This window comes from Sinocyclocheilus grahami, unplaced genomic scaffold (genome assembly GCF_001515645.1).
Source record: "Sinocyclocheilus grahami isolate Dianchi unplaced genomic scaffold, SAMN03320097.WGS_v1.1 scaffold84.1, whole genome shotgun sequence".
Taxonomy (NCBI): Eukaryota; Metazoa; Chordata; class Actinopteri; order Cypriniformes; family Cyprinidae; genus Sinocyclocheilus; species Sinocyclocheilus grahami.
The window spans coordinates 1,933,912-1,961,248 of NW_015505263.1; the positions used below are offsets into that span (position 1 = coordinate 1,933,912).

Genomic DNA, 27,337 nt, shown 5'->3' on the forward strand with positions numbered 1-27,337 from the left:
GAGTATATGGTTGATAGAGTTTGTTCTGGGTCATTACAGACATTCTCACCTCTGTTAATAACAGAAAATCAAACATTGTTTTCAAAACTGATCCAGTTTCAGTGCTTTGATATTATTGTATTTCTTTCTAATGTTAGGAAATTCAAAAGTTTTTGTTGCTCTTAAACTTGCACTAAACGTGATTATACCATCTAAGCACCCTATGTAATTTTAATAGAACCGCTTGTCTTCTTTGGTGATAAAAGCTCAGAAACATTTATAACCTGTTGACGTTTTTATATTGTGCATTGACTTGGTGCCATGATGAATATTGAAATGTTGTTATTTATTTTTCATTTTAAACTGTATAAACTGTGTCCAAACTCGGTCCTGGAGGGCCGGTGTCCAGAAGAGTTTAGCTCCAACCCCAATTAAACGCACCTGAACCAGCTAATCAAGCTCTTACTAGGCATACTAGAAACTTAAAGGCAGGTGTGTTGAGGCAAGTTGGAGCTAAACTCTGCAGGACAAGTTTTTAATTTTTCTTTCTTTCTTTTGAAGGAGAGCCCTTCACACAGGAAGAGATGGATGAAATGCTGTCTGCAGCTGTTGATCTTGATAAAAATGTCATTCTCTACAAGGACTTTGTGAGCATGATGACTTTTGATGACGGCTGACGGCATGATTAGATCGAACAAATAAATATTTTTATAGCATTAGGATCAAGGTATCATAAACAAAATCATCTCAGTTACCATTATAAATAATATACTGTACATTTTATTTTGACTCTTTAACCATGGTATATATCATTAATGGTGTTCATAATGCCCTAATACTCTTTGCTTAGTAAGTAGTTTGGCAAAATTACACAGTATGATATTTTACCCTATTCATAAAAATTCAAATAGCCTTTAAAGTGGAGAATGTGTGCAAGACTGAGAGGGTGTATCATAGACTGATTAATCATTCTCACTATTAATGAGGCAGGTTTTCTAAGGCCAGGTGTGTGTCTGAGAGCCTCATTATAAAGTCAGTGTGTGGTGACTTTCTTCTGTCAGTTTCATTAGCAGACTCTGATACCACAGGTTTTGTGAAGGGGTGGTATATTCTTGCAGCTCCTTTTTTCCTAATTAACCTGTGCCCCATGAGTGCGTTTGTGTGGGGGAGAGACCGGGAACAGAATTGCCCCCCTGTGAACTGACCAGAGAAGCTCATTACTTAGGATGGCCTTTACAGAATGCAATCATAAAAGTTGCATACTGGTGGCATGGCAAATTATGATCTAACATTTCATGAAATTATATGCTTTTAAAAAATGAACTTATCAGAAAAACACAAATTTTACATTCTAGTTGAAAATTAGTTTTATGAGTTTACTTTATCTACATACCTTACACAACAACGATATGCATTACTCTTATAGAATAGTGTAAAAATTAAATATACTGTATTTTACTGTAAGCTGAGAAACCCCAAATAGTGCATTAAGTATTGCGTACAATATTGTAAAGACTGGAAAAGGCTACAATAACCATCTCAGCCTTTCCTGTTTGTATAAGCTTTTTTTATGTATCATAAAGTGACGATTCAGTGGTCCAAAAAGGATAGACTGACTACTATTCTGAGCAATACTGAGTTTTTAGGTTTATGACAGTTTCCTATTTGTTTATTGCTATGGTTATATATACAGTATGTCTGTGTAGCTTGTCTTAAATATGACTGATAAAGCAGTACTGTTTCATTTTAATAAAAACTGATGGTCGTTTGCTTATTTCTTACTGTTAGAGTCTCTCATGTGAAGCATGATGGGGTGTTTATTTTAGATTTGTGAGCAATAGGTGGCGCTGCTTACCCATGCTTATAAAATGTCCCTTCAAATTCCTGCTGAACTAACAATACAACCAAAACAACACTAGCTATTTATTTTCATTCCAATTCAAAACAACATTTGGTCAGTTAAGAAATATTGCCACGCAAACGTTTCTTGTTGGTTTCATAATTAGTATATACTTCAGTGGTTTAAATGACATGTTTGCAGACATGTTTGTAAGCAATTGAAGATTTTGGAGCATTTGACATTTGAGCATTTCACCTGGCACACTTTATAATATTTGAATAAAAGAAAATAATATTATACCATTTTAAATGTTTTATTGTTCTTTTATTTTTTATATTGTTATTATTATGTATTGCTATTGTTATTATTATGCTCCAAAACAGTTTCATGTAATTTATTGTATTGATTTAATTAGCGTTTTAACTGTAAAACTCTCGAACCACCGTTGCAGGGTGCGAATTATAGGGTGTGGTGGTCGAACTTTTTTCAGCAACCACATAAATTAGATTAATGTTGTCGTTATTATTTATTATATATTTGCACATATAAATAAAAATATATACGTACATAAATATATAGTTGATATTTAGTTCAATGCCATCTTTGTTGCGTGAGACGAACTTCTAACAGAACAACACTGATAGAATTTCCGAAAGTCATTCGATAATAATATCGAAATTGACTCTTAATAATGAAAACTTGCGCTCGTGTGGACAACTGTACACTCCCACATGTCAGTCAGTAGATCTCGGACATGCTATTCGCTGAGAGGCGCGGAAAAGGCGTGGCCAGTCTACCCAGAGACAGATGTGTGCGCTCCTCTGGAGTGAGAGCAGCGCAGAGATCAGTTCTCCAACAGCCTGATCTGCTGTCAGCCTGCGCTTCACACAAGTCCATATGCATGGGAAAATGCGCCTGTGCTGGGATGCTGTGAAATCTAAAGCACTGCACATGGATTCAGTTTATCAGAGAGCATAAGAAAGAACGGGATAATCCACTGCTGGACATTTCAGATTGGACCATCTGTTATACATATTCCACTGAGGAAGATGGATAGATTTCTGCATGGTACTAGTCGCTGAGACTGGACTTCAGAAGGGCTACTGAACTGACCAGAGATTAATTTTTGGATCTTTTGGTTGTGGATGTAACAGGGAGCACAGTTATTTCAACAGTCCCTCTGTATCAGGCTTTATCATGACCTCTCTAACAGGGAATAAAGAAAGATCTGGGACCAGGAGTAGAAAATATGGGGTAAGATTTATTACATGTATATTTATTATAGCTATTTTATGTAAAGGTATGCGCATATTCAGGGCAAGTGAGGAAAAACAACAATCTATTTCAATGTCAAACTCAGTATGCAAATTAATAAACCACTTTGCATACTTTTTCACATTTACCATATCTGTAACCCAGACATTAATGTTTCAATCACTGCTTTTCATCCTCAACTATCATTTCTTGCAGATGACCGATTCATCCCCTACGAAGTCAGCATCATTCTCTCCTGAAACCTGGTACCGAAAGGCTTATGAGGAGTCCCGGAGCGCAAGTCGCCCGGTCCCTGAAGGCGCGGGCTCCATGCCTGGGTCCTCTGGAACCCCTTCCCCCGGATCAGGAATATCATCCCCGGGCTCTTTCTCCGGCTCACCTGTTACGATATCTCCTGGAATCAGCACCGGTTCGCCTGGATCCTTAGGCGGATCTCCAGGGTTCGGCACTGGTTCTCCAGCCTCGGGTAGCGGGAGCTCACCTGGTTCTGATCGGGGCATCTGGTGCGAGAACTGCAACGCTCGGCTGGTGGAGCTGAAGAGGCAGGCATTAAAACTACTCATTCCCGGACCCTACTCTAGCAAGGTAGGCTGATAGATACTAAGTCGCATAAGCATATTCTGAAATCAGTTTTTGACATGGTAATGCGTCATGCAGATATTGTACAAATGACATCGGATATCCATGCTGAAGTGTGATATATGAACTCCAGTGTTGCAGTGCGTAATTTTGGACAAGAAATGCACAACGTGAAGATTTCAAACTAGAATTAAATAAAAATTTGTCGTGCACTGCTATTTATCGATTAATTCCCTTCTATCATAGTATGGTTGTTCTCACTTCTCGCTAGCAAAGCATATCGCAACTTACAAAATAAAGAATAAAATAGATAGAGAGAAAGAAAAAAATAGCAATTTTGCATTAAACTGTTTGAAAACACACAGAAGTGTTGCACGAGGGGCGGAGTAGCACTGCAGCGTGTTGCAGATCCACTATCGCTATTATTCCAGCGCGCTTCCAGGAGTCTGAGATCATGATCAAACTGGCCAAAGGGGGCGAAATTAATTGCTGACTAACAGCTTTTTCCTTTGGTTTAAGAAGAGTGTAAAGTGAAACAGATTGTGTAAAGAAACACGTCATACCATGATGGCGAGCATGATGAGCGCTCAGAGAAGCGCATTTATGATTAATTATCCCTTATGATTAGTTTTTCGGTTTTGGCTTGGAGCACCTGGTAGTAGGCTACTGCACCAGAACTTGGTGTGGATTCCACAAGAGCTCAAATCATAAGCACAAAGTATATATATAGGTAAATATGCAGTGCGTAATTGGATGCATGTGTGCGTAAATATCAAGTTTCGCCGTGTGCTCATTTCATTTTCAGCGTCTAATACCGGGGGCTGTGCATAAGCAGACAAAGCAGTATGATTTACACATAGAACGAAATGGTTTATACGGATAAACCCTACCTTTTTATATTATTGATCAATGGTTTTGTTTGCGCCCCATGGAAACCAAAGCAAAGTTTGTCTAATTCAATAAATATCCATTAAGAAGAACAGGGGGCGCTGTGCTTTCACAAACAATGTGATATGGAGCTTCAGTATCAGTACATTATTTGATACCATGCTATCATTTCTTTGTATTGCTATATATATATATAACTATATAGCTTGTCTGTTTGTGTTAAGATGTTACGAACTATAACGTGATCACCGTTGCAATGCTTTCAATTAAAGGAACACAAACATATGGCATCTATTATGTTCTTCATTTCAATAATTGCACCGTTTATCCTTTAAAAAAATAAATCAAAAAATGGCCCTCAGTTGTCCAAAACATCACATCTGCATTTAGATCTCCTTATCAGGAGCTGTGTCTAAGTTGATATCTTAAACCTCTCTGTGTGTATTAATATAATTATTATTACTAAAAGTTGCATTTTGCTGTTTTTAAAGAGCACCATTGATCTGGTGTGGCCGTGGCTCGTGTTTCAGACCTGCTGTTGGTCTCCAGATTTTATGGCCAGTTCTGCCAGCTGCAAGTGACCTGGAGGTGCCCATTAAAATGAGCTGGAGGAGGAGGGGCTGATGGGAAGGAGAGGGGATCACTGGAGAGCAGGGTGGCCATGAGAGCGCTCTTTAAGCCGGAGGCAATTTCAAAGGAGACGTTGCTGAGTGTTTGGGCTTTTCTCTGCAGGATCTTCACCCACATGGTGATTAGTGAGCAGTGTTGTGACATGAACTGAAGTGTAAAACCTCATTCTGATATACGATCCATCTGGAGATCTTGCAGTATGCTGCTTTCCATTGGAGTCTGAAAGTAAAATGTTCTAATTTCCTTAAAAAAAAGTGCGATAGAGTAGAGAGAAGTGATGAACATTGACTATAAAACTCAGAGTTCCTACATTGTTTGATGCTAAAAACTGTATAGAAAACATTTGCAGAGTCAAGTGTTTAAAACATGGTAAATGGTGCTCTTTTGGTGATCTTATACATGCAGAATAAATGTTAGCATTACTCTTAAAAATAAATGTTCTTTATTTACATCCATGGTTCCATGAAGAACCTTTAACATCCATGGAACCTTTCCATTGCACAAAAAATACAGTGATACCATAGAACAACCATTTTGGGCTCCCCAAAGAACCTTCAACCATAGATGCCAATAAAGAACCTTTATTTTTAAGAGGGAAGGTTCTTTATTATGGAAAAAGATCCTTCAGATTATTAAAAACTTCTTTCCCTTAAAAATGGTTATTTTAAGAACGGCTCACTGAAAGGTTCTTTTGGAATCCAAAATGATTCTTCTATTGCCATTTGAAGTAGAAATATCCCACATCCAACTGTAAATGGAATGCAGAATACCAGAACAGTAGCTCACCGAACTTGTGCTGTGGGAATTGCTGCATTGTGAACGTCCCCTGGGGTTCGTCTTTAGATTACACCCGCTGAACAGAAGCATGTTCATTTCCATTCCCATGCACACACAGGTCCCATTTCCAACAGAGCACTGTTGCCACGACAGCAACACGTTATGGGCGTGAGCTTCATACATATTTCACGTTTAACGCTCTTTCTATCCCTCTCAGGTGAGCAAGGTATTATCATATAAAGAGGTCACTTTTTCACTACGGACTGATAGGAATAAACGGGAATGGGTTGCTGACGTCAGCTCAATTCAGCCGGCGTGCTACTGTAAATGGCACTCCCTCCTGTCCAGCGGCAGGCTTTGTATCGACGCCAGGGTGTAATGGTGTCACTAAGGCAGATATAAATACAGCTCAGCGATGGGACAACTGAATATGCATGTCTCTGTAGGATTTGGTGTGCTCGTTTGGGGAGCACCGATGTTGGAAATGACTGTGAATAGTATATTGCGGCTTTAAAGACTGTGACCTGATAGCTGCTTACAGCAAAGAGGATTGTTGACAGTCGATGTAAGTCAGAGCTGTTTATAGGTTGAAACTATTTTGATTCACAACGACATGGTCCAGTGCTTTATGAACCATTAATTTCTGGTTTTTACAGCTGAAGGTCTAACAGCAAGTAATGGTTAGTGTTAAATACCTGCTCTTTTCATTGGTATGAAATGTTGATAGGTTATATTTTTATGCAGAGGCAGAGGTTTGCTGCTGTATTACAGCTTGAAACTTTTGCGGGGCTTTGAATAAACTGGGTTTTGCTTCTTTTGAACAAGTTTCCCAGCAGGCCACCAATGTTATAATATGTTGATATTTGGTTAAATATAGGTTCTGATATCGGGTGACCAAAATTCAATGTCAGGACAATGTCAACGTCAATTTGGCATTGAATATGACGACTTGAAATTTTGTTGGTTTTAAGATGTGGTATTAAGTAACCGAAACCCAGTGTCTGCTAAACATCAGACTAATGTCCACACAAATTATAACATCATTAGATAATGATATTTTGTTGGTTTTCAGTCCTGTATCCAAAATTCAGCATCTTCCAAACTTGTCATGCCGATATCATATTGACATCAATTATTGACATTGAGTCACAAGGTGTGGTAATCAAAACCCAATGTCTGCTAAAAGTTGTGAGATTAAGATCCACAATGTCAAATTTAAGTTGTGGTATTAAGTGCCTAAAATTCAACGCTTTTCCTAAGTTGGAGCTTGATGTAACAACAATATTATGTTAAAGCTTGATGGCAAGCAAACATTAGATTTTGACGTCAACTCCATTTTCATTTTCAACCAAAATTTGATGCCTACCCGATGTTGGAGCTTGAAAAATTATTTACAATTTTCAACCAGAATTTGACATTTTCCCCACTTTTGGTGTCCAAAGACTAACTGGATGTTACTTTGACATCAAGTGCCAGCTGGGATTGGTCTTACTTAGACTTGAAAGACTTTAGCACATTTATTCGCATACAATAAAAGTAATGAGGAACGTTTGAGTTTATATTTTGATTGCAGGCTTGGTGTCTTGGTAAATAAGCACTGTTTGAGACATTATTGACATTTTTGCTTTCTTAACTCCAGAAAGAACTTCTTCAATGAATAATTTATTAACAATTAATAAAAAAAAATTCAATTAAAGTTTCTCTCTACTTGATCTTTGCAGTTTATGAGACACAACTGAAATATTAAAGAGATCGTTATGCCTGCTGCTGAATGTCAACCTGAAGATGTTGGGGAATATTTTTGAGATTTGTGTGTATGTGTAATACAACACTTTCTCAGATAATAATTACATCAGTATGATGCCGAACAGCATCCATGACCCATAAACACTACTCTCACAGTGCCAAATGCAGCAGATGTTTAAACCCACTGTAGGTTTTGCGGAGTGGGTGGTTTGAGTTTTCTTAACTCCAGAAAGAACTTCTTCAATGAATAATTTATTAACAATTAATAAAAAAAAATTCAATTAAAGTTTCTCTCTACTTGATCTTTGCAGTTTATGAGACACAACTGAAATATTAAAGAGATCTTTATGCCTGCTGCTGAATGTCAACCTGAAGATGTTGGGGAATATTTTTGAGATTTGTGTGTGTATGTGTAATACAACACTTTCTCAGATAATAATTACATCAGTATGATGCCGAACAGCATCCATGACCCATAAACACTACTCTCACAGTGCCAAATGCAGCAGATGTTTAAACCCACTGTAGGTTTTGCGGAGTGGGTGGTTTGTTTTTTAGTGGAGCTCAAAACTGTATTTCAAGAGTCCAGTCAGGTTGCTGCTGTACCCCGTAATCACTGCCAGCACTTCCTCCAAAGCATGAAGGCCTGTAATCCACCCCAGAACCAAGTCTCCCCCTTGAACATGGCCAGTCGATCTCACAGGGATTAGCTGGACCGAGCCAGATCGAAGTTCTCCATGATCAAAGCAGAACTGCCTTGAAGGAGGATACCGCCTGGTTCGGTAAAGCCGTGATTTTTAGGCAGCGATCAGCAGTGCTGGTTCACATTAGTCACTCGTGGCTTTGTCATTGTGTGGAAAATAGAATGAAAGATTTCGACAGACTTGTGAAATGCATCTCTGGAGACTGGATGGTTTGATGTGTTGAATGTGTAGGTTTCAGCCTACAGCTGCAGTTCTGAGTATGGATTTTGTGCTCACAAGGAAAGTATTGCAAGTATGCACACAGTTTTCTCAACTGTTACCCAGTAAAACTCACTAGATACCTTTGAAGAATGTTGCAATGCGAGTGTTAACTCGCAGAAAAATTGCATATTGTTTTTTCATCGTGTCCAACTGAATGCATTTTGCATTTGTTTGTTTAGTGGGCCTTTAAACATTGAATTGCCACTTTATTTGTCAAAGCTTTCTAGATGTGGTTATTTACTATGACATTTTTGACTAAATGCCATGTCATGTCCTTTGTGCTCAGCTGATTTATAAAGGATGATGGAAACTCAGTCAGTTTGAGAGTGAAAGTTCCTAAAGAATCACAGCTAGATTAAACTTGAACACAAATCAATTTCTAGGACATGTTAGGCAGGGTTTGTGAACTCCTGGAGGTTAATTGTACAGGCTATTTGTGAATTGTTGAAAAGTAAAAACTAATTAAATCATAAAAATGTCAAATTAAAAACAAACAAACAAACATGAATTTTTTAGAGACAGTAAAGCGCAAAATTCAAAATACAGGCAAAACACCTGTAAAAAAAGATCAAATATCTATTTTTACAGAATTATTCTATGTATATATAGAATACTGTAACACAGTAATTTTTGTTGCACCTACAGGTTTTATGAACACGTGCTCAACCTCATTTGTAAACAGTAGTGGTAAACCATATGTAAAGTATCTCTCATTAGCAGCGCTAGTCAGCATGAACTCCACTTTACCCTTGTTGTGATCTCTCATGCAGTCACTGGTTTTACACACATGTGGAGAGGGCCATTCGTTCTGCTTTTAACCTGAGAACAGGCCTCTGCCCCCCTACTGACCAACTCATTTTTTTTAATTGCCCCACCACACAACAACAGGGCTGTTTCCTCCATGGAGGCAGTTGATGTTGCCTGGGACCTCTGCTTTGAAGCTTTGAAGCAACCCTCCATCCAGGGCTCCAAAAAACACTCTTGATAAGAACACTAGATTGAAAAGAATATAAAATACAGCAAACATTTGAGAAAAAAATATACGCCTATACTGTGAATGTTAGCTGAGAACTTTCAACCCAATCCACTTAACAGACACCATTCAAACTTTAATAAATGAAGTCTTTAATAATCGCAGCTATGATCAATTTATTATAAAATAATCATATTAATCAATCAATAAATAAATATGATTTATTTAATGTAATTATTTTTGACTTAAGATTCAGTTTAGAAAATCGTCCATTGGCTCAGCATTACACTAACTGTATCTGCATACAGAAGTCTTCATTTTTACATGTATTTGCACAATGAATTGTGATTGGTCTATTTTATGTTGATCTATTTATCCGTCTATGTTGCACATTTCTATTTAACTTCTGTATCTTCCTGTATTCATTTGGTTTACAAAATAATTTCCCATAAAAACCTGCTGTTTTTTCCCCATTCAGCAAATGCATATCTTGTTTTGTATTATTTTTCCCTTGTCCATTTGTCTAAAAAAGAAGACATGGTCTTCTCCATGGTAATAAAAAGAGAAGCCTTTCTTTGAATTATTAATTGGCCTCTATGTTTTAGTCTTTTTTTGACTGAAAAAGACTAAAACCCCCATAAAGAACTTACACTAGATTGTTATGCATGCAGCTTTTAACAGGTACTTATTCATTTTTTTTTTTTGACATGGCATGTAATCAGCTGAACGAATTCACATAGATGATCAGATAGAGGGGTTAGATGGAGGGGCTCCATCGTTTGGTTGAGTTCAAGGGAAATGCACACCTTTTGACAGAGAGAGACGGGGGAAAAGAAAACAGATGGAGTCATTCATTCTAAAATGCCATGTTTTACGAGAGGTTTAAGTGCATTCCTCTGCAAAATCAACAAGGTTAAGAGGATGAGTGAGACCGGTGTAGCACAGCCCGAGAGAAAAGCTAGGTTAATTATGCTGTGAATGACGAGGGCATCGTAAAGGTCAGGAGGACAGGAAGAGACAGCCGAAGATGGTGTTAGATCAGAAGAGATACATTTTACTGGAGCCTTCTTTTGTTTCTGACATTCCAGCTCATCTAATGGTGACCAGTTAGATGATAAAACAGATAAAAACAACCTATTGGTAATTCCAATAAATTACTAATTACTAATACTACATTTTCACATAGTTTTGGAAATTGTATTATTAAATCATATTAATATTATTAAAGATGGTGTTAGATCAGAAGAGATACATTTTACTGGAGCCTTCTTTTGTTTCTGACATTCCAGCTCATCTAATGGTGACCAGTTAGATGGTAAAACAGATAAAAACAACCTATTGGTAATTCCAATAAATTACTAATTACTAATACTACATTTTCACATAGTTTTGGAAATTGTATTATTAAATCATATTAATATTATTTTATTTTATAATAGTATTCTATTTATAATTCATTTAACATTAATGTTTTTTTTAATAGATTCAACTTAATAACTTTGTTTAACTGACATTGACTGTACAAGCATCTGATTATCCAAGGTTGGATCTAAAATAGATTTGCAAGGACATTGTAAGAGACATTGTTTTTATTTGCCCTTAATGGTTTTTGACATGTAGACAGGTTAGTGAAAGTTTAAGGTGATATTACGCTTTGCTGGAGGTCATACATGCAGTAGAGGAACAGAGTGACTCGTTATTATGAATAAAGAACTGAATTAACCTCCAGATGAGCTGTAGCACATGTCTGAATTATGATGTAGCGCAGCGCTTTGTGTGTGATATCAGGACAATGTCACCTTGCCCATTCCATCTCTATCGCATGCACCAGTGGGCCAGTACCTGCCAACACACACAGTCAGGTTCATCACACACACATATACACTGAGAAATGAGTGCCTTTGCACCTTTCCTTGGTAAAAAAAAAAACCATGTAACATTATAATTTTATATGACTTTATATAGATATAATATGTGTCTCATTGGCTATGTTTACACCATGGTTGAAGCTGTTCCAAATCAGCTTTGAGCGATATGTGCAGCTATATACACACACACTGGGGGTCAAAAGTTTGGAATAAATAAGGTATAAATAAGGTAATAAAGATGTGTAATGTTTTTGAAAGATATTTAATGCGACTGTATTGTTTCAAGACACATAAAATGAATTGATTTTTTCTTGTGTTGACATTTCCAGTTGAAACAAGAAGTTGAGCATATCAAAAGTCTTGTTCATATTTTCAAAATATCCAATAGACTTTAGTTAAATCACAGCTGTGAAGCATTGTCTTCTACTTGCTAATGCTAATTAGGTAGTATTAGGAAGAGTTATTTTTTCATTGTATTGGATAGATGTACATTTAGACTTGATGAATTGGATGTGAACGAGTACAAGGTGAGTCTTCATTGGTGGTCTGTTTTACTAAAACCGAAGACAGCAAAAATTAGCTTTTTCAATGTTTAGGATTACATTGGAATATAGATGACCTCAGCTAATAGATTTGGACTTAAAGCCACTAAACTAAAGTTCCATTAGGGTGGCAGATTGCTTTTAAGACCCATACATCTTTCTAGTCCTCTTTCGCTCTTTTTCTCTGTATATCTAGCATTTTTCTCGCTCTCTGTGTTTCCCTGTCCTATCTTTTCTCCTCTATAGCTTTTTCAATGTTTAGGATTACATTGGAATATAGATGACCTCAGCTAATAGATTTGGACTTAAAGCCACTAAACTCCAGTTTTTAATTCCAATTATTTGTCGGTAATTTCCATTAAGTTCCATTAGGGTGGCAGATTGCTTTTAAGACCCGCCATACATCTTTCTAGTCCTCTTTCGCTCTTTTTCTCTGTATATCTAGCATTTTTCTCGCTCTCTGTGTTTCCCTGTCCTATCTTTTCTCCTCTCAGGTTGAAGTAATTAGTCGCATGATTTCTGAGCAGCACTACAGAGCACAGTAACCTTGAGCTGAGTGGAATGTGAGGGAAACGAGAGCGAGAACAGAGGCAGAGAACACTCTCAGACCCGAAGATTTGGGTCTGGGGTCTCAGAAGATGGATTACCTGCACAGCACAGAGCAATTTATCAATGTCAGAGAGCCAAAGAGAGGGAGAGAGAGGGAAATGGGGATGAGGAAAGAGTGAATGGAAGCAGAAAAATGGCTCATGGGAGGTCTGGCTCGATTCGAACCTAGATTCTTGAAAAATTACTGCACATACTCTCCCAATACACAGAAACATAATTTAGTCACAGCACTATAGGCAGCACTATTACTCACTGACAGGTTTCTATTGCGTTTTATAGGCCTGCTATATTGTGCCATACTTTGCTGAATCTCCGCAGCCCCAATTTTGAACTCTGAAAGTCCAAATCTGCAGTTCATAATGGTATTCTGTGCGCCAGCTTGGGTAAATTCAATTCAGTTTGTTAGAAGTGTCCAAATAGGCTGCTATTTCCTATGACGTCAACTGAAATTGGATTTCAGTTTCCTTCGTTAAATGGCCAGAAGTTCAATTCTCAGTCCAAATTTTAGCTGTGTCTGACTGTCGGTCTATATATCTGTGTGTCGTTTATCTATCTATCTATCTATCTATCTATCTATCTATCTATCTATCTATCTATCTGAGAACGAAATGTCAATTTAGAGGTAGACAAAATTACGCTTTGATGAAAGATTATTAAAAAAATGTACTTTAAAATAATATGCACTAATCGATCGTGCAAAATAAAACGAGGGGCATTTATTAGTCAAGTAAATTTTGATTTCTTGCTGTCTTTAAATATGGATAGTGGAAAATCACTGACAGTTATTTGCCTCTCTCAGCAGTGATTGTATTTACATGCACATTTGCTAAATGAACACAACACACAACACGCTCAATCACACAGTCTTTGTGTTGTCATCAAGGGCTTACGCTATTTCTATGCCTGTGGGCGTTGTTTTCATCATATTCAGTTTAAAATTACAAACTGGCATGCAGAGCACTCACACATGAGCCGTTTCCTTAAAAACAAACACTCACACACACACACACACAATGATACACACAAATATGTGGCCCTTCTCTTCAGCCTACGGCTGTCAGCGCTGACTTGGGAAGTCAGAGGCTATGCTACCTTAAAATAACACAGCGATACTGTAGATAAACACAACAGAGGCCGGTATTTCAAGAGTAAAGGACAGAAGCTGCCATTGGGTCATTCTTTGATCGCTCAGCTATGAAACAAAAATAAACTAGAAAACAATTTCAGTTAACCATTATAATGCCAAATCGCCTTGTCTTTCATTTAATCTTCATTCCAATTCTTATTTAAACAGGTAGTTCACCCTAAAAACATTTACATCATTCTATGATTATTTATCTTTTGTTCATAAATTAATCAGAAACATGGAAAAGACAGACAGACAGACAAACAGACAGATAGATAGATAGATAGATAGATAGATAGATAGATAGATAGATAGATAGATAGACGACAGACAGATATATAGACAGACAGACAGACAGACAGACAGACAGACAGATAGATAGATAGATAGATAGATAGATAGACGACAGACAGATATATAGACAGACAGACAGACAGACAGATAGATAGATAGATAGATAGATAGATAATATTAACATAAATTAATAAAAAATTATATTAATAAATAATATGTATTTATTTGTAAATATTTATTCTATACAATAAATAAAAAATAGATAAATAGATAAAATTTTATATTTTATATATTTATATAAAATTAATATATTTATTATTATTATTATTATTATTATTATTATTATTTTGTTTTTTGTTATTTTTAATATATGGAAATTTGCTGATTGATGTTATATCTAGCGTTTCATGATCCAATCAAATCTTGTTAGGATTTCCACTGAATATTCTGTTTCATATAACGGAAGTTAATATACATTATCATATATATTAAGTCATAAATACCATTTCATGCTTGCTTTATTATTCAGAAATTATCTAATTACATCTTTTAATTTTGTTGTTAATTGGCGATAAGGGAAGGTGGATAATGTCTCCATGTGTAATATGCTATATTCAGTATCCATACTATGATGTTGATTGTAAATTGATGCAAAAATCCCTTTAGAAAAAGCACATCACCATAGCAACAGGGCATATTAATTCAGATTGGAGTTTTCTTTCCATCAGTAAAGGATAGCTGTCTCCTGGTTGCTCTGTATGGGTTGACTATTTACCAGCTGGTTTACTAAACTATATAAACTCCGCTCCAGCAGAGTATATTGTAGTGCTGCCGGTCAGGGTCAGAATCCTACAGCGGATGAGGCGGTTTGTGTTAAATAAGCATCAATTTGAGCGGTTGAGACCCAGTGTGGGTTGTGTATTAAACTGTGTGTTATCTCTAACACTGCAGCTTGTCAGGTATAGAGTCACGAGAGAGAAAGACAGAGGAAAGGAAGGAAGGCAGCCGGGCCATGCAGACCTCGGATCATTTCAAATACTCATAATAAAATACAGCTCAATAGCAGGGTCAATTGAAATCCACTGATCAGTGAAGGCAATAGAAAATGAAATAAATAGCCTGCTCTGTGGGGTGATGTTTGACGTGCATCCTCTGCTCAAGCTTATAGTCTAATGTGTGGTTGGTAGAACAACAGGCCATTTAAAACATGTTATAGAAATAACCCATAGAGCTCTGTTGATCTATGTGCATGAGAGCAGTGGTTGTGATATGTCAAGTTAGAGAACAGGGGACTGTATGAATACTAACACTGTTGGATATCAAACTGTGACTCTCAGGGGTTAATTTGCTGGGTCCGTTTATCATAAATTGCCTGTGTATTCTTCAGTGCTTGTGATTGTGTGGAGGAATGAACAACACGTCCTCCCTACTGATCTCACAGTGGGTGTGTGCTTAGAGTCCTAATGAAACCCCACAATCTGTCCAATCAATCAAGGAGGTGACAGGCAGACAAGCCCCGCCCCCCTCTTTCAGTTCCTTCTCTCTGTCCTCCATCGCTCTCTCTGTGTCAAAGTCGCTTATTTGAAAAAGAAAAAAAAAAGACTAGCATTAGGTGGTTTTTATTATGGTGCCATCCATCCATCCATTGACAGAAACTATAGTTTATGAAAGTCTCTTATGCTTTTTATTTGATTAAAAATACAGTAAAAACAGCAATATTGTAAAATATTCTTACAATTTAAAAGAACTGTTTTCTATTTTAATATATTTTAAAATGTAATTTATTTCTGTGTAGGCAAAGCTGCATTTTCAGCATCATTACTCCAGTCTTCAGTGTCACACGATCCTTCAGAAATCATTCTAATATGCTGATTTGTTGCTCAATAAATATTTATGATTACTGTCAGTGTTGAAAACAGTTGTGCTGCTTAATATCTGTCTATCTGTCTGTTTGTCTGTCTGTCTGTCTACTAAGGTAAGTATTTAGAATTTAATGAAATCACTGCTTCTATGTAAATATAAAGCAGTATAAATTTCAAGTAATGAATACATTTGAAGATTTCCAGCATTCGGTTACAATAGCCTCATTGGGTCACAGCGTAATGAAGCAGCGTGTTAGTGGTTGGTGCTATAAATATTGTCTAATTAGCTACAACATCCTCACAATTCCTTGTTACTTGTATACTGAAGGCGACTGCGTGGAATTGCGTGTGCAGATTGATTCTGGCTGTGCTATTACAGACTGTGTGTGGAATTAGTATGTTGTGCTGTGTTTCCCATCCAGAATCTTCCCTACCTGCCCATCATACGAAGCTGACCTTGCTGTTCGGCCTGTCGGTGCTGCATTTGCCATAAAAACACAGATGCATTTAAAAGCTCTCAAGAGTAATTCATCTCTATAGCTGATGTATATCGTTTCATGCTTTTCATTTCTAAATGGAGGTTGTTAATCACTCCAGGTGTCTGTTTGGCGCTCTCACCCCATCAATGAGAACTCTAGAGAGGAGATGATTGACCGTTAACAGTGTCCAGTGAAAACACATTCATCACTGAGCTCATATTGACCCTTTCTACCCAACGCAAAAGAAAGGATTGACAGGCAAGATTATGTCCTCTCCCAAACACTCCAGTGCTGATCCTTGTGTCAGTAAGTGATATTGTCTAAATCACTCATCTCTACCCTGACATTGACCCCCGGCCCGCACAAACAAACACACGTCTTCGGCCTATTTGTAGATGCCTGTTTTCATTAGAGGTCACCCTGCCGCATCAATCCAGTCGGGTCAGTGTCTATAAATGAATATCTTCACTGGGAAGTGCAGCACTCAGCTGAGATTCATTAATCTATTACGGCAAATTGTGTTAGGAAAGACGAGTCTTTTCAATCATGGCCGAGTTAACTCAAACAACTAGAGGAGGGTTTGTCGGCGATAAGATTTCTTGTTGAGATTATCTGTGTGTTGGTTAATTGATGCAATTTTTCAGCATGGACAACCTCTGTTCCTGCCAATGAAGAACAGATCGTAGAGGGATCAGAAAGCACTTTGGAAAGCCAAGAGTGGAGACAGTCTATATACTGTGGATGATCTGTGGATGAAGACCTCTTTTCTTGGTTTATCCAATTATCTTTAAATTGACTTCAGGCAAATTTACTGCTGTGACACCAAATGTGACCTCTTTGAGGCTCAGCGGTACAGTTCAACTAAATACAAAACCGCAAAGGAATTTAGCCTCAAAAACTTGGAGGTCTGTTGTTTATTTGCAGTCTGGTGAGAGTGATATGTCTGAGATTTGAGTGTCTATAGCCTGTTGCTTGTTTCAATGAGAGCACTCATTATCGCTATCGGTTAAAATATATAGTTCAGTCATGAAACAAGGCAGTAAGCCAATGAGCGTACTGCATTGCATTTATATGGCTGGCTAGCATTCACTTGAGATTCCTCCAGCGTGCTTTCAGAGTTTCTCTGATACCCTTCACCTTCCCCAGCTCCACCTGTATAGATCTGCTACGGGTTATTTTGTATGCTATTTGTGCAGCATCAGTATGCCTTAAATACTCATGGCACCGTATCGCCATATGCATTGGCAGTAGCATGTTCCTGTACTTGCTTGCAGCAGCAGCAATAATCTACAACTACAGCAATAACCAACAGCAGCAGCAATTCAGCAGCAGCGTAGCAGATCTATTCTATATCCAAGACCAAATACATTAACACTGTCATATCCATCACCATGCCAAAATCTTTAGAACGTCGTCATGATTGAAATAGTTTAGCATTTTCTTGGATTTGTCAGCTTTGGGAAAAAAACATTGGTATATCCTTATTCCAAGACTCCAAACTCCAAATGCTGGCTGCCAAAAATAGCTTTAACTTAGCCATTTATTGTCCTTGTTTATCTTGCTGCTTGTCCCTGTGTTATTGGCAAGTGGAGACATTTGTGTAGTTGGAATGATGTGAGGCCAGTTCAGAAAGAGATTTCCTTTCTGCATAGTTTTCTAACCTGACTGTGAAGCACATCATGTCTTTACTGTAAAAATGTCTCATTGGTAAGTTGCTTTGGATAAAGGCATCTTCAAAAGGAGTAAATATAACTGTAAATATAATAGCAAAATATGAATGAATAGGAAATCAAATATGAAATAATTTTTAATTACTTCTTGTTAATGTTCGGATAAAATCCCTAAATATCAGCGATGTTTAGTATTTTATAATAAAATTTGTTTTAATAAAGGAGATATAATACAAATTTGCTGTGTATTTCCATTTTTTTCTTTTTTCTTTTTTTTTAGAGTAATGCTTTTTAGGGTTGGATATAATATAAATACAAATTTCTTGATTTGATTTAAGGCCAATTTAATTTGTTTATATTTACTTTTTATTTTATGTCCATTCTGCAAAATATACATATTCAAGTAACATATTCATTATTTAAAAAAAAAAGATTTAATTAAATATCATATCACTGATGATTATATGATATTGATACGATACATCCGACAGATTCAAACAGTAACTTCTTTTTTTGTTTTTTGTACGATTAACCAAACATAAAAAAATGATTAATTAAAAAAAAAAAGAAAAGAGTCCTTTGCTCGTGAATTAGACTACACTGTTTGCACTCTTTTTTTTGATTCACTAAAGGAACTTGAATCGTTGTGAATCGTTTTATACTGGTTGTGCTGTATATAATTGTGTGTACACCCAGTGAGGATAACTAAAAAGAAAGACATTATTTCACAGTCTTTTTATCGGCATAAAATATAAGGTGGTAGATTCAGTTACGTGCATGCCTTTGTTCATGCACCACCTCTGAAAACCAATGCAGGAAACACTGGAATAGATCGGTTTAGGATTTTAAGAATCAGTATAAAGATCATTCAAATGAAGATAGCAATTATTAATCATCAAACTGTTTTTTTTAACCAGCTCCAATGTGTTTGATGTGTTTCTATGCATTTTTGAGTGTAAGCACATTGAACACACTTATTACTGAACCGAAACTGATCTGTGATTGTAATCCTGGTTGCCCCACTAAAGGCGAGTGTGTATTCCATAGTGTGCACTGATCTCATATACTGCACTGGTGCGCACTCAATGTGCAGCCAGCTGGAACTTATTACAGGACGATAAAAGCAGAACTCTATGACTAGCTCCATTTCCTGTGTCAGATCCCTGGGCTGCTGCGAGCTCTAATTTCCTATTCATCCCTCCTCTGAGGGGTGCATGGCCAAAAAGAGCTGCTGGCCAAGCGTGGATTTATGGCAGTTTTCTGGCAATGAGATGCAGGTAGATAGCATTTAGTGGAAAGGAGACCTAAGTGATTGTGATCTCAGTTTTTCCCTCTCTCCATCTATCTCTCGCTCCTAATCTGGATTTTGAAAGCAAACAAACATCAGGGGTGCCGACATGGATTTGGTTTGAAACCGTTGAATCGTTTTTTGATGGCTTCCAAATCGGTGTCTCGTATGAGAGCGGAAAATTTACCTGATGCCGAGAAACATCTGCAGCCTGTCCAATCTTATTATAGGATCTTTGGGGTTTTTACTCTTGTGTAGCATATAAATGACATGCAATTTCTCTCCGTAGGATGCACGCTCAGCAATCACTGGTATGGATCTACATGTCAAGACTTCAAATGAGGCATGTGCTGTGTCGTCATGCATACATTAGCATTATCTGAACGCCAACCATTTTTCATTGATGCAGTGTGATTGAAAAAGGTTTGCTGCACCAGAAACCGTTTAAAAAATGGGCAGGTTGCACCAGTTGTGCTTAAAGGGCTAGTTCACCCAAAAATGATAATTACTCACCCTCATGTTGTTCCAAACACGTGAGACCTTCGTTCATTTTCATAACACAAATTAGGATATTTTTGATGAAATCGAGAGCTTTCTGACCCTGCGAGCAATGCAACACAACAGTGGTTCAACCGTAATTTTATAAAGCTACGAGAATACTTTTTGTGCACAAAGAAAACAAAAATAACGACTTTATTCAACAATTTCTTCTCTTCCGTGACTAACCCTTTAAGTTATAACTTAACCTAGTTGCGATGTAACTTGCACACAACAAAATATATTTGGGCTTGACCACTAAACTTAAATGAGATGTAAGTATACATATAAACGAAAGCTTCCGTCCAGGAGTAATGGTTGGAGTAAAACAGCAGACTGATTGAATTGCACCAATAAGCTACTCGACAAACTTCAGTTCTTTAAAAAATATGTGATATTGATGATATTTACATGTAAATTCGTTTACATTTTATGAGAGAAAACATTATGTGAATAAATGACTTTACTCTTCAACACGAACCCGATCTAATCAAAGCATGTGCATGTCAAATAAAATAAGTCATAATAAATAAGTAGAATTTCCTATGTTTGTTGTCAGTATTATTATTTGCAACACCACGGGTAGATATTTTGGGCATCCAAGACCAATTCCTATCTACATGTTAGGGGAACTCCTGAAATTTCAAAAACTGCTTGTGACATTCACATTTAAACATATTTCAAATCAAAATCTGACATGAACTGTCCAATAAATGTTGTTTTTTGTGCTCAAATAGTTTAATGCACCATTAGCCAATGCACATATGCAATCGCAAGCAAGCATCTCAATACACTGGCTCTTTCTATAATAACCAGAGCTTATTCCGCTATATTGCGTGTTGCATTTTCTCCTATTCATAATAAAATGAGTGCAGTGTCTTGGTATATCTAACGTCTTTGCTAGTAGCTACTAAACCTCATATATGGGCTGGTGCAGCCCAACCCAGGAGACTTTTTTGCAAAATGAAAGTTACCATCTAAAAACCTCCAGCACAGTAATGAGGGAATGAAGTGACATCACTGCTGAATAATGAACTCAGGGCTCATATGGAAATGACTAAAGATTTAGGAGTTTAGGATGTCTAAGTGGCTGTAGTGGACTTAAATCGGTGAGTTAGATTGGCCAGGCATTAGTGAGCCAGTTAAATGGAGTCTACGTTTTCTTTCTTTGTGTGCTTTCCCATGAGCGCTTAGGTGGAGATTTGTGGAAATGACTCCGAAGGGCATGTATTTATGTGCACTCTGAGCTCTCTGAGGACCTCCGTGTCAGCAGGTAGATCCAGACAGCAAAAGCGAGATGATTTTCTCTAAACCACAATCCTCTTTGCTAGGGCAGCTGGGTTTGTGTAGGCTAACCAGAGGTGAAACCACACTTGCTGCAGTATAAAATAGTTCACAAATCCCCTGGAGCAAACACCCACTCGGATAGTGAGGCACATTATCAATAAATGATATGTTAATAGGGTCCTAAATGCTTGTTAAAGGTGCTGTAAGCAGTGTTTTGCTAACTTCCACAGCCACTCATTCTTCAAGCACATGCAGTTTCTCCAAAACTTGGTTGAATGATTGACAGGCCGAGACACACCTTTAAGATTTCTGATTATATTGTTTAGATCTGCTGATTTAGATGCTCAGAGTGCCTTTAAGTTAGCTCTGTAAGTGCATATGATTGAGCAATATATGCTAACAACATGTAGTTATTTTGCATTAATTGCACTAATTATTTTGCATGAAAATGCGCTGCTATTGCAGTTTTTCAGTTTAGACGGTGTGATGTGAAGCATTAAAGCTAATGTGTTCATTTGTGTGAGAGAATTAATTTACACTCTTTAAATGATGGAATTTAATTTCCAATGTAGCATGAAATATGAAATATCATGCAAACATTAATGAGAAGATGATCAGATGACAGCAGTAAAACATCTTTGTTGCATATGTAAGTGTGGGGAAATTTTGTTTTAAGATTAATCATGAATTATTGGCCTGAAATGATCAAATACATAAATAAATTGATAATTTGGTTACTAAGAATTTGATTTAGGATTGATAATTTCAGTTTTGATTCAACCTTAAGTGGATTTAATGTAATGTTTGGGTTTAGGGGTTTAACGTAAAATAAGGTAACCCAAACAGACAAATATATTAGCCCATATGTATACCTGTTGTGGCCCATAAGAGACCTACATAAGACCTAGTTGGGTCCCATCTCTAACCCATGTAGGCAGGCTCATGTAGGCACCAAATGGGAGCTACCTGGTTAACCCAAATGGGCCCTATATAGAGCCCATCAAGGGCCCATCATCAGCCCATCTGTGCTAACCCATGTGGGGCCACCATGGAAACAAAATTAGCTGGGTCCCAGGTGGGCCCCAGATATCAGCCCAGTTGCAACTCCTATGGGCCCCACATAGGTGTGTTGGCTGGGTCTATGCGTAGTTTTTTAAAAGTCATAAAAGACAAATTGGTGTTTGGCGTTGATATGTGGTTACATAAACGTCTATACAATAGATGCAAATCTAAGGCCTCAACTCACACATATGATCTCAATATATTATTAGTCTTTTCTTAGTGATCTTTATTGCTTTAATTGCAGTAAAGGTAATGTGTCTTGCTCATGTGCAATGCACACACAACTGTGTCTTTTTAAATATGACTTGAACTCTTTCAAAAGCAATTTATGTTGTCATTTATTTCCTGGAAATAACCTGCAGAATGTGGTATTCCAGGTGCAGAGCCTCTCTCTCTGTCTCTCCAAACATGTGGTTCTGTCCATATTCTCTGTGATGCCTGAGGAGATTAATGTTGGGGTTTCTCATGCTGTGTGACTGTGGCTGCCCATCCAGAGACCTTTGGACGGGTCTTGAGTGATGAATGTTTGGCAGTGGAGGTGTTTTGCTGTGGGTTTAGAGAGCTGTGATTTCACTCTTGTGTGAAACACAACCAGGAACAGAGCAGAATCTGAGCCAGTAACAGAGATCAGAGTGGAAATATGTTGTTATTTACTGCCACATGCCTCAGTAAATTTAGTTATCATTTTGAGCTGGACTGTAAAATTTCCTCATAATAAGGTGTTTAGCAGATGTCAGTCAATAATTAAATTCACTGACATGTTTGTTTTTGTTTGGTTTAGTTTGTTTTGTTCATGGCTCGTGGCTGTTGCGAATTATCAAAAAGTACATGAACCTGACATGTTCTTCACCCTCCTGGTTATATTTAATTCAATTTGAAATAAAAGCTGTTCTTTTGAACTTTCTATTCATCAATGAATCCTGAAAAAAAAGATTGGGTTACACTTTACTTGAAGGGGTGTGCATAAGACTGACATGACACCTTCATAATCATGACACGACACCTACATAATTATGACATGACACATATCATGAATATGAAGGTTTTTTATGCATGTTTATGACAACTGTCATTAAGTGTCATTTGCTCAGTTATGTAATTTTTAGTGCAAAGCTGACATTGTTTGAGATGTCTTTGTTATGGGCTATGGTTAGGGGTAAGGGTAGGGGTAGGGTTAGGTCAAATAATGTCATATTTGCATTAAAAATGACATAACTGAGCGAATGACACTTAATGACAGTTGTCATAAACATGCATAAAAAACCTTCATATTCATGACATGTGTCATGTTATGATTATGAAGGTGTCATGTCAGTCTTATGCACACCCCTTCAAGTAAAGTGTTACCAAAGATTGCAGCTTCAACTAAAATATTAAGCAGCGCAACTGTTTTAAACATTAATAATCAATCAATCAATCAATCAACCAACCAACCAACCAACCAACCAACCAACCAATCAATAAATTCAGGATCATGTGACACTGAAGATGTGATACTGAAGACTGGAGTAATGAGTGGAGTAATATATCTGATGGAACTGTCTATCAGCTGTAAGATGCTGTCTATGTAATCGCTTAAAGATGAAAAACAGACGTTGAATCGTGTGTGGGATAAGTGCAGCATTTCATCCACAATAAGTTTGTAACAAATAAGTTCCATAAAAAATATGGCACAAAACCCAACTCTTAATGAAACCAGTTCAGCTTTGGAAAACACTGGACATTTACGAAAGTGGAAACTACAGATTTTCCCTTTGCTTTTGTGTTGACTCCTTGGCTTGCATCCATTTCTAGCTAATTTGTGTAAAAACAGGCTGCTCAATTTCAATCGAGAACCATGTTGATTTTATGACTCTCTTGGCTGAATCAAAATTAAGGTAAAACAGATGTGTTTTATTATAACTTGGATAGGTATTGTTGCATCAGTAATAAGCCTAAAAAATGCCTAAGTAGTTTATATATATATATATATATATATATATATATAAAGTATTGTTGACTCCTTGGCTTGCATCCATTTCTAGCTAATTTGTGTAAAAACAGGCTGCTCAATTTCAATCGAGAACCATGTTGATTTTATGACTCTCTTGGCTGAATCAAAATTAAGGTAAAACAGAAAAACAGATGTATAACTTGGATAGGTATTGTTGCATCAGTAATAAGCCTAAAAAATGCCTAAGTAGTTTATATATATATATATATATATATATATATAAAGTATATACACAATGTATGAGTGTAAATATATTTATATTTTTCATATCATTTTATGCTTTTTATAATATGTTTTGCAAATGTATGGTGTCATTTAATGCTGTCACCCTAATTTAGATCTTTAGTACTTTTGTTCCAGAGGAAAACTAATAATAATTTGATACATAGTTATTATATAGTTATTATAGTGTAACGACTTTTAAAGAACTGTTTGAGGTCGACTTCTAATTGGTGTTGAGCGTGTTTTTGGTCAGGATGTTCATGTTGAAACGGATCAGGTTTGTTTGGATTGGGTTTTCATGCTGTGTGCGCTTTCAAACTTCTCTTGTCCATTCAGTTGAGTTTGAATGAAACTTTGACAGATATTGACAGCACGTCTGCCTTCCTGCCTACACTGAACCTGCTGTCTGAAACTCAAATTCATGTGTAAGGGACTGAAAGCGTACTGTGTGCCCTTATCAATAGCCGTCTGTCTGTCCCTCCTCATCCGCATGGTTGGCAGCAGTTTAGGTCCAAAGACACGAGTGGGTTCTGTGGGGGCAGATAGAGAGGTGGTCCCTGCAGAGACCTCTGGGTTTGTTGATGTAGGATAATTGTCAAGGCAAAGAGGTAGCTTAGGGATGTCAAACTAAACAGCGTCTTTGTAAGGTTTATGGATATGTTGTGTACACTCAGAGGAAGGTAGAAATGTAATGAATGACCAGTGAAACCTCGATATGAATGAAGCCACTTACAAAACGAACACCACATTAGCCAAAAGCAACATCAGGTAATATGTTGGTACTGCAAAAACCGACTTTGTCCTTACATCGCTTTCCAGGTTTTTACATGTTTATAGTTTACAGGATCTTGATGAAGGAAATACATCTGCAGAGACCAACATTTTTAAGGGCTTTTATATGATTACAACCTATAAACTAGCAATGAGAGCAAGTCTTTGCTTTAGTTTCTTGTAGCATACATAAACATTGACTTGGAACATGGAAAGTTGGCTGAACAGTGGTTGTTTTCAGGAGTGTGGGGTTAATTTGGTCAATTCTAAACTGATTTTTGTTTAGAACCGGTCAATTCTAAACAGTTTATCATTTTAAATTATAATGCAATGACATCCGCACCAGTCTGAATTAGTTTTATAAGTATTTTTATACACTATTTTAGTATTAATATGTTTTGTAATGTTTTTTTTTGTATATAGATGTTTAGCTGTATTTAGATAAAAAGTGTTAGCAAGTTAAAATAAGTTTGTTTTTCATATAAAATGTAATAATTTTTTTTATTTCAGCTTTATTTCAATTAACAAAAATTTTTTTTAATGGTTAAACATTTTGTTAATTATAACACTGGTATTCACCACATGATCAGTATAATTTAGTAACTGGAAAATGTTCAAAACCTTTTTATTCAAAACATTTCTCGCCGTCACATCTAACATTCCCTGAAGGCAAACATAATGAGGGTTAAACAGGCCACTAACTTTTAATTTAATCTTCCTCTTTCATTAAAGGCTTACTTCATCCAAAAATGAAAATTCTGTCATCATTTTCTCACCCCCATTTTAGTGCAAACCTGTGTGACTTTCTTTCATCTGTAAAACACCAAAATATTTATTTTGAGAATCCGAGATCAGTTTTAAAATACCAGCACAACTGTGAAAGAGGCTTTTGTCTGACCGATATGTTGGTGTTGGCATGCTCAGATAGCGGGTATGTAAGCAGCATACCATTAGTCAGATGATGTCATGTAATTGTTGATTGAAAATCAGTAAGCGAACCAGACCATGTTCCACAACAATGATTTGCAGCACTGATATGTCTCCTGAATCCATTAGAAGATCTACAGCATTTTGTACATTGTCAGAGATGTGTGAAGTCCAAAATGTCCTTCTGTTTGTTAGCCAATGAATAAGATCATTCTATACCCATATTTTTGATTGCAACACAATATTAGCTGTGTTGAACTCTTTCTAGTTCACGTTTAATGACTTCCATACACTCTTAAAAATAAAGGTTCTTTATTGGCAGGTGTTAAAGGTTCCATGAAGATCCATGGAACCTTTCCATTGTGCAAAAGATTCTTTCAATTGTTTGTGTAAATGTTCTTTACACTAAAAAAATAATGGTTCTTTTAAGAACTGTTCTTTGGGAAACCCAAAATGTTTTTTTCTATGGCATTACCGTGAAATCCCCCTTTTGGAGTATTTATTTTCAAGAGTGTAGAAACAAAGAGGCTGTTTAGAAAGCAGGACAGTCTATCTTCTGTTCCCGCTATGTAGCTCATGACTTTTGCCCCTTGTCCTCCATGTTTGTTCCATTGGGACGGCCCATATAGACGATGGTTAATTGATTCAGTCAGGGCTTCTGCTAGCAGTATTAATGACTTCAATGTGTTCATAACCAGCCTGATAATGGCTGCCGCTCTCTCTGGTTCCTGCTAATGAAATAAGGAATTGACTAGTGAACAGGAAACCAGAGGCTCTGGACGCAGGCCTAACTTTTGCTCATTTGCTTTGTCCTCTAAAGCGGGCGAATGTGGCTTGAGACTAGTCCGGTGGCAGTGAGTTAATGCTTCCAATTAGGACCTAATAACCATCCAGACTCTTTCGAAACTAATTCGACACTAAGGAATATGAGCTGTTTCTTCAGACTTGGATCCAGTTCCCATCGGGATGAATGGTGACTGTCCAATCAACACTTCTCCGAAGCTCTCATCTGAAGTGTCCTTAAAGCAGAGCGCTGGACCAGAGGGCTTCAGTCCATCTGGCAGTCTTAAGAGGCCTCTTTCACCCTCTCTCAGATATGCTCTGTCTGTTTTTGGTTGGAGAATGAATGGCTTCATCCATTAGAGCGC

General features: G+C 37.0%; 2 protein-coding genes across 2 annotated transcripts in view; one reads left to right on the top strand and one right to left on the bottom strand.

Annotated features, from left to right (window-relative positions):
• hnrnpua (heterogeneous nuclear ribonucleoprotein Ua) overlaps window positions 1-1,838 on the bottom strand; it is a 23,353-nt gene extending 21,515 nt beyond the window's left edge. Inside the window, exon 1 of the mRNA XM_016274104.1 lies at window positions 1,835-1,838. Within this exon, the coding sequence (XP_016129590.1) occupies window positions 1,835-1,838 (4 nt within the window). The remainder of the gene's footprint in view (window positions 1-1,834) is intronic.
• Window positions 1,839-2,689: 851 nt separating this feature from the next.
• The window catches only part of LOC107586600 (kinesin-like protein KIF26B), a 49,010-nt gene continuing 24,362 nt past the window's right edge, over window positions 2,690-27,337 (top strand). The window contains exons 1-2 of the mRNA XM_016274044.1: window positions 2,690-3,073; window positions 3,290-3,679. Coding sequence (XP_016129530.1) covers window positions 3,017-3,073; window positions 3,290-3,679 — 447 coding nt within the window. The 5' untranslated portion in view covers window positions 2,690-3,016. The remainder of the gene's footprint in view (window positions 3,074-3,289; window positions 3,680-27,337) is intronic.